This window comes from Grammomys surdaster, unplaced genomic scaffold (assembly GCF_004785775.1).
Source record: "Grammomys surdaster isolate TR1022 unplaced genomic scaffold, NIH_TR_1.0 125852, whole genome shotgun sequence".
In the NCBI taxonomy this organism is placed as follows: domain Eukaryota; kingdom Metazoa; phylum Chordata; class Mammalia; order Rodentia; family Muridae; genus Grammomys; species Grammomys surdaster.
The window spans coordinates 2,703,474-2,719,942 of NW_021620678.1; the positions used below are offsets into that span (position 1 = coordinate 2,703,474).

The window sequence follows — 16,469 nt, forward strand, 5'->3', positions numbered from 1 at the left end:
TATCCAGCCCTTGGAATGCCGGGCCAAAGGCCTCGCGAGAGACTGCCACACACCGCCTGGCTCCGAAACCGGCCACGGTCAGCTTTAGGCGGGTGTGGAGTCTCGGGTTTCCACAGACCAGCCTATGCGCCTTGCACCGCGGACTCGGGGTCAGCGCTGTGAGTCTGAACCAGGTATAAATCCTGGGGCAGAAGAAGGAAGCAGCCGCCGCCCTAGATGAAAGATTCAGGCCACAGGGCCTCCCAGAACGTGAGCAGCAACGAGACCTCACGGACATTCCCACCGGTTGGCTCCCTTCGCTCGGCCCCGCCCGACCCCGCCCGACCCCGCCTTAATCACTCCAGCCTCCTCCCCCCCAGCTGAGAGCGACGGGGAAACTCCGCCTGCGCCTTTAAGGGGCGTGACAGCAGCCTCCGCCCCTTCTACCCGAGCGCGCCAATAAGGGGAGGGGTTCGGGAGGAGGAGCCTGGCGTGCGGGGCAGGCGGTGGAAAGTGAGCCTATGCGCAGGCGCACTGGTCGCGCGACAGACAGTGTGTTTCCAAAATGGCGGCAGCGATGGATGTGGATACCCCCAGCGGCACCAACAGCGGCGCGGGCAAGAAGCGCTTTGAAGTTAAAAAGGTTGGGTCTCGCCAGCGCCTTCCTCAAGGAAGCTAGGGAGGCGCGGATGTGGCTGGCAGGCCCGAGGAAGAGCTAGGCGCGGGGGAAAGGTCTTGATCTCAGGGCGTTCCTGGGACCGGGTACCACGAAAGGAAGCCGGGGGGCGGGCCTTGGGTTGATCGGCATGATGGTGGCCCACTGTCTGGGGACATATTAGTTTCGCTGGGGAAGCTGTGGGGCCAATCGCAGAGCTGCTTACTGGCATACGCTAGGTTGACTTCGATGCGGGAGCCAAGCGCTTGAGCTGTCACTGAAGTGACTGAAAGGTGGGGGAAGGACAGGGTGGGGTGGGTGCGATGGAGACTCGTGAAGAGACTGCGGCGGGTGGAGGATGGGGCACTGCGGAGGAAACCGGGAACGTGCGATGACACCGCAGAGGAGCTCTGCCGGTGTTCTTGCTCCGCCCCTTCCTGGATCCTAGACTCTATTGACTCCGAGGGACCTGGTGTGGGCCCTCGATTGTATGATGGCCTCCATTTGCCTCTAAACCCACAGTCAAGGGTAAAGCTTGGTTCTTCTGAGACGTCTACTAGTTGTCACACTGCTTCTGCCACTCCAATGGTTCTCTAATATCCCGTGAACACTTCTAACACAAAATGGTAATTAAAAAGTCTGGTGGGCTTTGTTTTAAAACCAACCCCGGAACTTGTGCCATTTAAGAAGGTGGAGTACTAATTGTTAATGACCTGGGAACAGAAAAACAAAAATATGAAACGTCCTTTTGTATGCTATTCCCCCTACATAGTTTGCTAGCTAGCACTTTAAGAGAAAAGTGTTGGTTTCTACCTAAGATTACATAAATCTGCTCAAAATGAAGATCTTGAAGTGGGGAAAGGATTTTCTTTGTATGTATTATTTTTGGACCGTGTCACTGAGAACACCCTCCATCCCCAACCCCTCCTTTTTTTTTTTTTTTTTGTCATCTCATGGCCACTGCTGCTCAGTTACAGCCCGCAGCCATATTGAAGAATAGTAGAAGTAATGTAGAATTTACTGAACTCTTATACTTGAATTTGAGAAGTCAAACCAAAGTAGTCCTTGAAAGGGATCTCCTGCCTAACATAAGAAGTCTTAGATCGACTTACTAGAACTAACAAAGTAATAGTTTGGACATCTGAACATTGGAACATCAGTTTATTTGGTAAGAGGAAAAGAAAATTGCAGTGGATTCTACTTTGCTTGCAGTGCTCTGGTAAGGTTTAAGTGATGACCTCATTCTGTGTACTGACACTGGGTCGGTAACTTGCTATCCAGCTTATCCTACGATTATCACTTAGTGATCCATTTATTATCTTAGTTCAGTCTGTTCACGTCCCTGCCTCCGACTCCAAAACTGCCTGGAGAGCAAATACTTAGGCAGATTTTGAATTCTTCCACAACTGTCTGGGAAAGCTGCACAATAGTTCAAGGTTGTATTTATTTAAAGCTAAAACGAGTGTTTAAAAATAGTTATAATATCCTCACGTTGGTTTGGCTGACTAAATTATTTTATAGACAAAAAATTAAAGATAGCCATGTTCATATATATTCTCCATCTTTCGAGGAATAAGGGAGTGTACGTGTGGGCTGCTGTTATCCTCTGATGTAGTACAAATATTATAATCCAAAAACATTCTTTGGTAGGCCCTATAGCCAGGGAGTTGGTAACTGAAGCCACGAGCTGAAATCCTAATTCGCCTCTTATGTTACAAGGAAAATGCATTGTTTCTCCCTCTTCTCCTTGCAGTGGAATGCAGTAGCCCTCTGGGCCTGGGACATTGTGGTTGATAACTGTGCCATCTGCAGGAACCACATTATGGATCTTTGTAAGTAACTTGGGGTGGATGGGAAGATGTTAAGAAAGTTACAGAAATGGTGGTCGTCCCGCTATGCTCAATTGTCTTTTTTACCAGTGAATACAAAGCAGGGTCAAAACTCTTAGGCACTTGTGTATCTCATCCATTGGTGTGTGTGAAGTAGATTGTTTTGTTGTTGTTTTTGTAGACAGGGTTTTTCTGTGTAGCCATAGCTGTATTGGAACTGACTATGTAGACCAGGCTGGCCTTGAACTAGAGATCTACCTGATTCTGCCTTCTGAGTTAAATTGTCCCTTAAAATGATGTCTTGGGAGCATATCTGGCTCTCAATGAATTACTCATTGTGAATCAGGCAAGATCCCATTTAGAATGAGATGTAGGTAGAGTTGTTTTTTATTTCTATCTTAGGCAGCCACAAAGGCAAAAATAGTGAAAGACAATGACCTTTGAAGGTAGATGTGGCCGGGCAATGGTGGCCCACGCCTTTAATTCCAGTACTTGGGAGGCAGAGACAGGCGGATTTCTGAGTTCGAGGCCAGCCTGGTCTACAGAGTGAGTTCCAGGACAGCCAGGGCTACACAAAGAAACCCTGTCTCAAAAAACAAAAACAAAAACAAAAAAAAGGAGGAGGAGGAGGTAGTAGATGTGGTGTTACATGCCTAGCATTTGGGAGGCAGTGGCAGGAGTATTGTGGCAAATTATAGGCCAGCTAGGGCTAAGGTTTGAACTACTATATTCCTATCTAAGCTAGTTTTTGTTGGGCAAGATTACAGTCACAGATTGGAAAGATGGTTCAGGAGGTAAGAGCATTGGCTGCCTTCCCAGGTTCAGTTCCCAGCAGCCACATGCAGGCTTACTATAACCATGGTCTGTCACTTCAGTCCCAAGGGATTCTGGGTCCTTTTCTGACCTCCAAGGGCACCAGGCACACTCCAGTATAGGCAACACATCATATATATTAGGTAAATAAGTGAATACATTATAAAGTAAATTTGCAGTCAGTCCTATATATTCTCAAGTTTTACATTTCCGGGTTCAAACAGCTTAGTGTGCATGCCTGTTATAAACGTGTATATCCTCCGCTCCACATTTACCCGTGCACCCAGAGGCTCTCAGGGGGTCTCTGAGATACTCCCGGGACGTGGCTGTGGCGTCCCCTATCTCGTCTAATCGTGGGTCTCAGTTTTATCCACGTCGTTTACTGCCCTAATGTGTTGTCTGGTGCATAATAAAACTGCACTCAGTATTTGCTAGATGGATAACAAAAGCCAAATAGTGGGACAGTCTGTGATCACTGCAGCTCAGAAAGCATGAGTCGGGTCTTGTGTGAGAAAACACTTGTGACATTTGCTGGTGGTCCACAGCGCCTCAGAGTTTCTTTGAACTTAGACCTTTTCATTTTTGTGCTATAGTGAGAACAGATCAGCAGCTACCATTTTTAATATAGATGGGAGAGCCATCGCCGAAACACAGCAGTTTAAACATGAGTGGAGTCTCTGGTGTGTGTGTACCAGTCTCTGTCCCTTGGGTTTTCTCAGGTTGTACCCAGAGAACATCTAACTTCTTGGCGCTTTCATCTGAAAATAGTGGAAGACATTACAATGCTCAGGTTCCTTCTTACCCCCTTCCTTAACACAGTGTGTCCCAGGTAGGAGAGAGCATACTTCCTGGGACAACAAAGCAGAAGTATGTTTTTCCATACTTTATGTCGTAATATGGTGTGGTTTGTTTTGGGTTTTTTTGTTGGTGGTGATGTTTTTTGTTTGTTTTTTGAGATGGCCTTATAAGTAGGCTGGCCTAGAACTCTGTATGCTGTCCATAGTGACTGCAAATTCATGACTCTCCTGCCTCTGCTTCCCTCATAATATGTTCAAAATATCACATGAGGTAAAACATTGAACTTCTGTAACAAAAACTTATGACAGATCTGAGTATAATGGTTTACACTTGGAATCTCAGTACGTGGGAGGTGGAGGCAGGAGGATCAGTAGTGCAGTGTCATCCTTGGATACAAAGCAAATTCAGGGCAGTGTGACCCTGCCTCAAAACAAACAAAGCAATCATGCTGGTGAGATGGTTCCTTCTGCCCCTGCCTCTGAAGTTCTAGGTAACAAGCATGTGGCACTGTGTGAATCTTGACTTGGGTACTTGAGTTTGGGAGTGGTCATTTTCTTGGTTTTGTTTGAGACAAAGTCTCACTGTAACAGTTCAGACTCACCTGGAAGTCTTTCCAAAACTTGTTTTTCAGAAGGGACTTTTATTTGGTTGCCAATTTCAATAACACTTTGTAAATTCATTGCCAATTTTCCTGTTCTGCACATCATGAAAATTGAAAATTACTAGGGAGAGCATGTGAGTAGCCCTAGCTAGCCTCAGACACAGAGATTATCCTGCCTCTGCCTCCTAAATGCTGAGATTGTAGGTTTGACCTACCACACAACCGTCTCCATCTTTTCCCATCCACTTGAAACAGCTAATGACCAGTTAACCACTTGAGGATGTGGCTGGCGAGGTTGGAAGCCTCTGCCCCCAGGTCAGTGATGTTCTTACCCTTGTTCCCACAGGCATCGAATGTCAGGCCAACCAGGCATCAGCTACTTCCGAAGAGTGTACGGTTGCATGGGGAGTCTGTAACGTAAGGAACCGTCTTTATCTATGAGTGGCTTGTGCATGCATTGCTCTTTTCCTGCTTTGCCATGTTGAGAATTATTAGGGGAGAATGAGGAGCCCTCCTTTCTCCCAAGAGGACGTATACAGACAGTAAAAGCAGATTTAAGTCCTCGTGGTAGTTACCTTTAACTGGATAAACAGTAGTCCTTACAAGAAAGACTAATTTTAATTTGTCTTCATTGCTAAGTGGACCCTTCCTAAGCAAGGTCTTCAGTATTGAGCCACCTTCAGGAGTTGTCTTCAAGAAAACTCAATGAGGGGTCAGCAGTTACGGGCATACACTGCTCTTCCAAAGAACCCACATCCAGTTCCCAGAAGCCATAGAAGCATAGCAAGTGTCTCTCAACACCTGTGATTCAAGTTCCATGGCCTCTCCTAGTGCCCAGTGCTTTCCTTGTGGCCTTGTGGCTCTCTCCTGCCACTCTTTCTTCTCCATCAGACCCTTTGACCACTTCACAGCCCACATTAGCCAAAGGATGGTGTTAAACAGTGATGGAGATATTGCAGATACCCTGGGTGCTTTGCCCTCACTGTTTTGAGACTAAAGGTGACATTCTTCTGTATGAAGGGGAAGGGATGACCCTGCTGAAGTGCTTCATTGGGCGAAGGTGCTTAGTGTCAATCCTGGCAACCAGAGCTCAATCTCTGGAAGCCCCACTATAGAGAGACAGGGTGTCATAGGGCGTCCTCTGATCGCCACAAGTGCCCTGCGAGTGCCCTGCATACTTGTGCCCACAAAAAACACAAATAAATGTAACTTAAAATTTTTACTTGTGTCGGGCAGTGGTGGCACACGCCTTTGATCCCAGCACTTGGGAAGCAGAGGCAGGTGGATTTCTGAGTTCAAGGCCAGCCTGGTCTACAGAGTGAGTTCCAGGACAGCCAGGGCTATACAGAGAAACCCTGTCTCGAAAAACAAAACAAAAAAATTATTTGTTTAGACACTAACTTTGTAGTTCTACCTGGCCTGGAACTTACAGAGATCTGCCTTTATCTGCCTCCAGGTCCTAGGATTAAAGGCATGTGTCAATACTCCTGGCTTTTTATCTAAATTTAAGAATTTTTGAACCAGGTATGGAGCTTAATCCCAGCTTTCTGAAGGCAGAAATGGGTGGATTCCCAAGTTCAAGGCCAACCTGGTCTACAGAGCAAGTTCCAGGTCACAGAGCTACGCAAAGAAACACTGTCTCAAAAAAAAAAAATTTTTTTTAATGAAAAGTATACATGAAGATGAATTTATTCCAATAGCTTTCCATAGAGGAGAGCCTGGGGATGCTGTGGCAGAAGCCTTTATACTAGGCTAGGGTGCTAATTTTGAGTCTTGTATGAACTAGCTCTGTGAATTAGACAAGTCATTTGTCCGGGGTTCCATTTCCTGTCTGTAAAGTACAGATAGTAATATCTGTCTTGCCTGCCTGCCAGGGCTGCAGTGGGCTTGCATGAGGTAATAGTTGTCGACATCTATAAACTTGGGTACTGTAAATGTTCCTGTGGTAAAATTGTACAGTCTGCTAAATACACTCTTTTTTACATTTTAAATTAAAAGGAAGATGGGGTCCACCTGCACCAAAACCTCATTCTCAGGCACCTTGCCCTTGAACATGTGTTCCTCTGAGGTTATCCCCAGGTTCTGTAGGATGCTTGGCAGGGAGATGAGAGCCAAAGACAGGTGCCTTTCCTGTCTTTGCATGAGCTGTCCCCAGTACCTAGACATGGTAGGAAGTCTCTCATCTTCTGCCTTTTGGAAATCCAGAGGGGTCTGTTGCCTTGTTTTTTAAAAAACAGGGTCTCGAGTCTGAAGGGATAGAATCTTCTAAAAGTTGTTGAGAAAAGATAGCTGTCTTTTCTCACATTTCAGGGCCTCCTTTCTCAGGGAAGTAGAAGCATCCTGTTAGCACCAGGATGCACATTCCCTTAAAGAGGCAGGACCTCACTGTCAGAATATAGTCCTCTGCTCCCTGAGTCAGTTCTTAGCAATAAAGGCATGTCACGTGTTCCTATTGGAAATACCCTTGTATTTCCATAAGAAGGGTTCCAAGATGTCATGTGGCATGCTGCCCTCTCTCTCACCCAAGGCTGCTCTCTAAGCTGTTGTCACGTACCCCACTGCACAGTCTGTGATTGGTGTTGGCAGTAGGTGGCTGCAGTGACATGTAACTCTCTTCTCTTTCAGCATGCTTTTCATTTCCACTGCATCTCTCGATGGCTCAAAACGAGGCAGGTGTGTCCGCTAGACAACAGAGAGTGGGAATTCCAAAAGTAGGTGTTTCTTCTCTGCTTGGGGTTCTAAGTCTGGGTTTTCTAGTTACTGTCATTCTACTGGCCTCAAGCTGAAAGCAGCTGGAGTGGTGGGACGTCACCTCCACGCGCCCTCTCCCCCTTTTTTTGAGAAAAAGTCTATCTAACCCTGGCTGACTTGGAACTTGCTCTGTAGACTAGACTTGCCTCAACAGAACTGCCTGCTTCTGCCTCCTGAATAATGTGACTAAAGGTATTCGCCACCATACTTTATTTTTAAGCCAGGCTTTGAAAAGATAAACAGGATTTAGCTAGCATTTCACAGGCTGAGTTTTTTTCCACCTGCTCAGTCTAGCAAAGTGGAAGATAGGGGAGTCAGAAATGATTGGTTGCGTATTTCCCAGGCTGGAGTATGAAGCTCAGTGATAGAATACTTGGCTGGCCTGTGTAAAGACCTGGATTCAGTCTTAGAACCACCAAAATAAATCAGTGAATGTCCATAACCCAGCCCTGATAAGGTCCATGGTGCACATCTCACTGTCCATCTGTTACTCTCTTTGGGTGTGGAGTGATGGTCTCATGGTGTTTGGGGTATCTTGGTGTAGGGACGACTGCCCTAGGACTTTGGGATTCCTCCTGCCTCTGCCTTCCCAGAGCAGCGGTCATGGATGTACCACCAAAACTGTTTGTTTGTTTGTTTGTTTGTTTGTTTGTTTGTTTTTTCTCTTAAGATAAAAATTGATGCTGGGCCAGGTGGTGGTGGCGGCGCACGCCTTTAATCCCAGCACTTGGGAGGCAGAGGCAGGCGGATTTCTGAGTTCGAGGCCAGCCTGGTCTACAGAGTGAGTTCCAGGACAGCCAGGGCTACACAGAGAAACCCTGTCTCGAAAAAACCAAAAAGAAAAAAAAAAATGATTACAACACTCCTGCTTTAGCCTTCCAAGCCTGGTGCCTCAAGTGACAAATCCCTTTGGCTTAGCTCAGCTGATGGTGGTATCAAATTCACAACTAATCAGTTACATTTTTATTATTAAGCAAAGCTCAGTAATGTATGCCTTTTATCTTAAAACTGAGTTTGAGGTCAGTCTGGTATACAGAGTGAGTTCCAGGATAGCTGGAGATACACAGAGAAACCCTGTCTAAAAATCAAAAAATGTGTGTTTAACAGGTTGTATGGTTTTACTCTCCAGTATTCTAATGAGGTGAATTGTTTTGTCTTTCAGGTATGGGCATTAAGAAAGACTCTCCCGTAAAGTGTACCCATTTGTTACTCGTTTAGTGACTTCCTGTTAATTATAAATTAGATAGAACCATGGTTCTTTTTCTTTCCTTTATCTTTGGAGTTCGGTGTTCCCGCAGCCATATTGTATTTTGTGTCAAATAAAGCCTTTAAGTTGGAGGTGATTGCCGTTTCGTGTATGTGGAAAGAGTGATCTGAGAAGGAGCCTCTTCAGAGCCAGGAAGCCAGCCTCACAAAGTTCACTGTTGTTGAGGAGAACACACTTGTCCTGTGGGTTCATCTTCACAGGGTCACAAGGAACCTGTTAAAGCCTGGAAGTGCAGATCACTGGCACCTGGAAACACCTCAGGCTCTGTCTTCCTTCTGAGGTAGCACCAGTCAGGAATGAGGAAGGACATGGCAGCCGTGGAGCAGCCAGGTCTGCTCTGGGCTTTCATCTGAGGGAGTGGCATAAGTGGACACAGAAAGGCTTTGTAAGTTCTAAACACTACAGGGGAGTGCTGATTGTGAGTGACCTGGCATCTCTAGAACAAAATTTGACAAAAAAACATACTCTGTAATCTTGACTGGCAACATAGTGATCTTAAAGTCTACTTGAAAACTGATGATGGACAGTTTGGTACCTGGGAATTAGGTAGAAGGATCCTTCGAATCCAGGAGACCTTGTTTCTAAAACAAATTGTAGTTTGGAGTCTAGGGGGCGCTGTAGCTCATCTGTAAGGCCTTGAGTTCAATTTGCTGGCATAAATTTAAAAAAAAAAAAAGTTGAAATTGAATTAACAAGAGCTCAAGTTTCCTTTAAACCTGCTGGCCAGGGAAGGAGCGGCCATCCTTGTGCTGATTCTGTCTGTGGCTGTAGTCTACTGAGATACCCTTTCTGCTGCTGTGGTTCTCATGTAGTTAACGATCCTACAAAGGTTCTGAATTCCTTCAGGGGGGTTTTCCTTTTTCCGCTGCCACTCCAGGTGAAAGCAATGGCCAGATAAAGCCCGTCTGAGACTACAACTGTCTTCTGTTGTCAGAAAAAGGTTGAAAAAAAATGTGAAATAATGCTGTCATTATTCTTGTTTTCAAAGTTAATTTTAATAAAGATATTTATGTTAATGGCTTCTTTATGTCATCTTCAAGATTTTGTTTCTGCCCTTTAGAAAATACTTTTGTTCTTTGTATGGGTGGTAGTGTGGATGCTTTGGATAAGTGTGCATATGGAAGTTGCTGCTGGCTCTTGACGTCAGTCTCCATGTTATCCATTCACTGAATATGGCGCTCACCAGTTGGTTAGACTGCCTGGGATCCTCCTGCTTCTGCCTCCCATCACTACACCTGACTACATGGGTACTGAAGACGCAACTACAATTTGGAAAGGATACTTTACTGACCGCCGTCTCTGCAGCTTCCGCTTCCTCAGTTTGATAGACTTGTGTCTTTACTGTAGAATTCTGTCCTCTGGGCAAAGTGGCCACCATTTCCCTCAGGTCACTAGTGCCTACCTGCAAGATGCCTGTTTACATTCCCTCAGAAAAGTGGGTAGGATATGCCAGGCGGTGGTGGCCCACACCTTTAATCCCAGCACTTGGGAGGCAGAAACAGGTGGATTTCTGAGTTCGAGGCCAGCCTGGTCTACAGAGTGAGTTCCAGGACAGCCAGGGCTACACAGAGAAACCCTGTCTCGAAAAACCAAAAAAAAAGAAAAGTGGGTAGGAAAGGGCCAATGAGATGCCAGCCGTGCCTGCCAGCCATTCCTATACAATTCACTAATTTTTTGTGGCCTCTGCATCTCTGAAGCTTCTATACAGGATGCCTAACTGAAAGCTGGAAGCAGGCATCCTTGCTGGGTGGATAACTTCCAGTCTGGATGCTTCATATTCTGTAAGTAACCACTGGTCATGAGCTCACCAGTAGTTTCCCAGACTGAATCTGGGTGGATTGCCTTTTGATCTGTGGTTAGGACCTTGAGAGTGTTGGGGTAGATGTTTGTATCTCCCCAGGAAAGAATTCTCCCAACAAAGATAACTAAGTGTTTGGGCTCTCAGTTTTTAGGATCTTATTGTTTGGCTATTTGGGGGTTTTGTTACTTGTTTTTTATCAGTCTCACTATGTAGCCTAGGCTGGCCTGGAACTTACAATGTTGCTAACCTCAAACTCACACAGATATATTTTATTTTTTACTTTTAGAATTTTAAAAGGGATAATGGAGACTAGGAGTTGTGCAAACCTCTAGTAATGAATAAGGACTGCTGCCTTCACCATAGATCTGTTCAGTACCTTTCCAGTTGGCATCCAAGCTGCATAAATAATTTCCTGGGTAAGCATGTTGGTTGCTATTCCCCCAAGTGACAGGCATGTTTGGAACATGCTCCTGTCTCAAAACAACTGGGATGGAGAGATGACCAAACATTACAATTTAATTTTGTTTAAGTCCCAGCCCTTGGGATTAAGAAGCAGGAAGATCAGAAGTTAGAGGTCATTTTTTGCTACATACTAAGTTAAGACTGAGCTACATGTGACTCTGTCTTTAAAAAAATTGGGGGCTGGAGAGGTGGCTCAGTGGTTAAGAGCACTGACAGCTCTTCCAGAGAGATCCCGCGTTCAATTCCCAGCAACCATATGGTGGCTCACAACCATCTGTAATGGGATCCAGTGACCTCTTCTGGTGTGTCTGAACATCTACAGACTGCTAATTTGTTCAACCATGGAGACCTAGAACTAAATTCAAGCCCCTGGCCACAGGTCATAGTCTGCTAGAGCAACTTGCTAAGAAGATGAATAAGTGAACAGCTGAATCTACTGACTCTGTAGAGATCCAGAAGGCCTGGGTCTGAACTTGATCTCAAGGTACCCAGCCTTCCCTGCCACCTGACAGTGGTGCCTAGAGACTTCTGCGTCTGCCTTTGGCCAGATGTTCCTGCTCATTTCCTCACTTGGCCTGGGAGACCTGGTCTTTCTGTGTAGCCACAGCAGTGCCCTGGATCACATGGGCCCCTCCATCTCTCAAATGCTGGAATTATAGGCATTGTCCCACACAGCTGGCTCCTGCCCTTTGGTGACTCTAAACTACATGTAGGCTAGGCAGGCATTGTGCCACTGAGTTTATATTCCCAGTAAACCCACCAACCCTTTCAATTTTCACCTTTTATGCTGAGACAGAGTCTCAGGCTATCCAGCTTCCCCTTGAGCTTGTCGAGGTAGGCCTTGAATTTGTTACCCTCTCTCCTCCCCCTCCATCCGTTGGGTTCATGTACCCTGTATCACCATAGGCAGCAGTTCAGTCTCTCAACATTCTGAAGGCAGAGGCAGGTGGATCTCTGTGAAGCCGAGACCAACCTGGTCTACTTGATAACTCTGTCTCAAAACTACAGATTAATGAACAAAAATAACAGGGTCTGAAGAGATAGCTGGGTAGTTAAAAGTCCAAATACATTCAGAGGACACAGGTTAGATGGCCAGCACCCACACAATGGCTCACAATCATATCTGTCTCCAGTTCCAGGGGATCTGTCTGAAGCCCTCTGTTGGTTTCCATGGACACATGTGATGCACATAAATACTGTAAGCCAAACATAAAATAATAACAACAATAATGATGATGACAATGGGCAACATTCAACTCTGAACAAAACCAAAAAGATGAGTTGATTATAACCCCAGCAGGAGGACCGGAAGGTGAAGATTTCATTTGCAAAAAATTTGATGAGAATTATGCTACATGACACTTGTCTTTAAAAAAATGAAAGAAAGAAAAAAGGAAAGAAAAAAAGAAAAAAATCAGGACTGCAAGATGGCTGATCTTAAGGGCACCTGCCAGCACCAAGCTAGACAACCTGAGCTGGATGTTAGTGGGGATCTGCTAGTTGTCCTTTGACCTTCACACGTGTGCACAGTGCTTCCCCTCAATAAAACCACAATTTAGAAAAACTAAAACAATTTTTGTTTTGTTTTTCAAGACAGGGTTTCTCTGTGTAGCCCTGGCTGTCCTGGAACTCACTCTGTAGACCAGGCTGGCCTCGAACTCAGAAATCCGCCTGCCTCTGCCTCCCAATCCCTGGGATTAAGGGCGTGCTCCACCACTGCCCGGCAACAATTTTTAATTATAAAAATAACCCCTAAGTATCAATGAAGGACTGAGGTCAAGTGACCTACCTACGGTCACACAATCCTCCATGGTAGGTCTGGACTTTAGACCGAGGTTTATCTACTTCCAGGATTGCCCATTTTCACCAGCTGTGGTAGCTAGAGCGAGTCTCAGGGGATGGCTGCCGTAAAGCCCTCTGCAAACAGTTACAAGCTACACAAAGGTCAGGCCTCCTTATTAAACAAGAGCTTGGCCAATCCTCCAACCCCTAGTTTAACGAAGCGCCTTATTATTGTTGACTTGGACACTCAACTCTGACCTTCCCTATATTAAGAACCGGAGCTCTAAAAAACAAAGCAGAGATAGAACAAGCTGAAAACAACAGCAGTCGGCCATGGTCCTCGCTGCTTCGCTCTGTAGCTTCTGCCCTAAGGAAACTGAAAGGGACTGTCTGGCTACAGCCGAACGAAAATCTACTCTAGATTGTAGATGATGCCGCTTCAGGGGGTAAAGAGTGAGCTGAGGAGGAGTCAGAACAAATTTGAGACTAAATTAACCTAGATGAGACCAGTCTCTAAAAAACATAAAAGATGAGAGAGGATACCACTGGATGGAGTTGCCTAAACCGGTAAAAGCAGTGGCTGCACCGGACTGCGGTGGCGCATGCCTTTAATCCCAGCGCTCCGGAGGCAGAGGCTAGTCTGGTCTGCAGATCAAGTTCTAGGATAGTCAGGGCTACACAGAAACCCTGTCTTGGGAAAAACAACAATAACAACAAAAGCAATGGTTGTTCTTGCCAAAACCTAGGTTTGATTCCTAGCACATGCGCAGTGTGGCTCATAACCTGCCTGCAACCCCAGTTCCAGGGAACACTTAAGTTTCCGGCAGGAGATCCCTTTCCTTCCCTCCTTCCTTCCTTCCTTCCCTCCCTCCCTCCTTCCTTCCTTCCTTCCTTCCTTCCTTCCTTCCTTCCTTCCTTCCTTCCTTCCCTCCCTCCCTCCCTCCCTCCCTTCTTCTCTCCCTCCCTCCCTTCTTCTCTCCCTCCCTTCCTTCCTTCCTTTGTTTCTTTCTTTCTCTCCCTCCCTTTCTTTCCTTTTTTTTCAAGACTCATTAAAATGTTATTGTATTTTTATTATTGTGCGTGTGAGCGCCGGGGCTTAGGAGCCACGGCCTGAATGTGGAGGTCAGAGGACAACTTTGAGGAGTCAGTTCACACCTCCTCACCTTGTTGAGGCCGCTCTCTCTTGTTTCTCACCCTCACACAAATAAATCACAAACAAACAAGTAAACATCTCACACTCACGAAAATAAATAAGTAAATAAAACAAACATACATATGAAAATAAATAAAATCTGAGCTGGTCTTTTCTGTTCCATTACTGCTAAGAATAGAATTCATAGTCTCATCCATACAGTTTATATTATTAATAAAAGAATCTAAAGTTGTTGGTTTTGAGACTGGATCTGACTATGTAGATCAGATTGGCCTCCATCTCACAGATGTCTGCCTGCTTCTGCAGGGGTTAAAGGTATGTACCAGAGCTAAGAGATGGCTCCATGTTAAAGATACAGAGTGCTCTTCCACAGAATGTGGATTAAATTCCCAGCTCCTACATCAGGTGGCTTTCATCTTCAACTGCCTGCATCCACGCACACATACACATAATTAAAGCTAAATCTTTAAAAATAAAATAAAGGCACATGCTGTCATGCCCTGCTTTCTATTTTTTCATTTTGTTTCTCTGTGTAGCCCTAGCTGTCCTGGAACTCACTACATAAGCCAGGCTGGCCTTGAACTCATAGAGATCAGCCCTCCTCTGCCTCCAGATCTACTTTGTTTTTTATTTTATTTTAAAAATTACACATATGCACTTTGTATATGCCTGTATGTGTGTGTGTCCTTGTGCAAATGTCATGTGGTATACATGCAGATGTCAGACGACGACAACATAGAGAACTGAGTTCTCTTCTGCCTCCATATCTGGTCTGAGGGATGGAACACAGGTCTCCATCCCTAGTTCCAGGTCACAGAGAATACATCCATCACTCCACCTGAAGTGTCTGGACAACGCGAACTTTACACTTGATCAAGAGGGTGTTATTGGAAGAGCAAAAAAAGAGGCAAGAAAGGAGTACCTGTGTGTGGGGACAGGACCAAAGATGGGGTAGTGGTGGTGAGAGGCCGTGGAGTCATGTGAGCAACCCTGGGAATCAGACTCCGGAGACCAGCAACGGGGTTCAGCTCTGAGTTTGTTGCACAGCGCATAAGCTTATGTAAGTGGTGTCCAAGCCAATCCCAAGCCCTAAATCCTCAGCCAATCATATCTCTCTTCATACCATCACCAAGCCCCAATGAAAGCCCTGCCTGATGAAGTCACTTAGAAGGGATGGGGCGTGGCGATCGCCACCTGTTAGGACTTCCAAGAAGACGAGAAGACTTGGAAGCAGCCACTACCCTGGCCTTGTTTGTTTGTTTGTTTGTTTGTTTGTTTGTTTTTGTTTTTGCTGTCTCAAGGGTGTTCTTGCGGGGCAGTGGTGGTGCACCCCTTTAGTCCCAGCACTTGGGAGGCAGAGGCAGGTGGATTTCTGAGTTTGAGGCCAGCCTGATCTACAGAGTGAGTTCCAGGACAGCCAGGGCTACACAGAGAAACCCTGTCTCGAAAAACCAAAAAAAAAAAAAAAAGAAGAAGGAAGGAAGGAAGGAAGGAAGGAAGGAAGGAAGGAAGGAAGGAAGGAAGGGAGGGAGGAGGAAGGGAGGAAAGAAGGAAGAAAGAAAGAAAAAAAACATAGCCCCGGAGGCTGCGCCTAATATAACATGCCCTCCTGAGAGACCTTCCGGGGTTCTCTAGTGATAGGTCCGGTATGGCCCCTGCTCCTCATCTCTGGAAACCCTTTTTACTTGATCCCATCTCACTTCTTCAGAAATTGCATTTATTTATTTATTTTGGTTTTGGTTTTGAGACAGCCAGATGTTTTCTTTTCTTGACTATTATTCTCCTTAGAGCTCAAATTCAGGTAAGGCCTCTCCCACTGACTATAGTGTTCAACCAAATAAACGGTAATATGCATCCAGCTCCTGGTTTCCAAAACCCACCAAGGTAAGGTGTCAGGTCTCACTGGGCAATGATGGTACATATACCTTTAATCCCAGCACTCAAGAGGCAGAGGCAGGCAGTTCTCTGATTTCAAGGTCAGCCTGGTCTACAGAGTGAGTTCCAAGACAGCCAGGACTACACAGAGATACCTTGTCTCAAAAAAACAAATAACAAAAAAATTAAAAAAAAAAAAAAAGAGGAAGAGAGAGAGGAAGAAGAAGAGGAGGGAGAAAGGAAAAAGAAACAGAGAAAGAGAGAGAGAGACAGAAAGAGAGGGAGGGAGGTCAGATCCCTAAGAAACCAAGGGCTTCCATGCCCCCTAGTTTCTGATTCCTTATGTAGGCCGTTTGGCCACGTGCTTTCTTGGTTCCTGTGTGCTATCTTGGCCTCTTGGTCCACTCCTCTCTTGGTCTTCTTGCCTCCTGTCTTAGTTAAGGTTTTACTGCTGTGAAGAGACACATGATCCGGGCATCTCTTATAAAGAAAACCATTTAATTAGGGCTGGCTGACAGTTTCAGAGGCTCAGTCCATTATCATCATGGCGGGAAACATGGCAGTGTGTAATCAGACTCAGACGTGGTACTGGAGATGAAAGAGTTCCACGTCTTGATCCATAAACAGCCAGGAGGGGACTCTCTGCCTACAGGCAGCTAGGAGAGACTACCGTATGCACTGGGCGGAGTTTGAGCGTTGGAAC

At 45.7% G+C, this 16,469-nt stretch overlaps 1 protein-coding gene across 1 annotated transcript; it reads left to right on the top strand.

Annotated features, from left to right (window-relative positions):
• The first annotated feature begins 498 nt into the window (after nt 1-498).
• Rbx1 (ring-box 1) lies at nt 499-9,709 on the top strand. The gene is made up of 5 exons (XM_028789998.1): nt 499-622; nt 2,388-2,466; nt 5,022-5,092; nt 7,301-7,386; nt 8,589-9,709. The coding sequence occupies exons 1-5, from the start codon at nt 545-547 to the stop codon at nt 8,599-8,601; spliced, it is 327 nt and encodes a 108-aa protein (XP_028645831.1). The 5' UTR covers nt 499-544; the 3' UTR covers nt 8,602-9,709.
• The last annotated feature ends 6,760 nt before the right edge of the window (nt 9,710-16,469 follow it).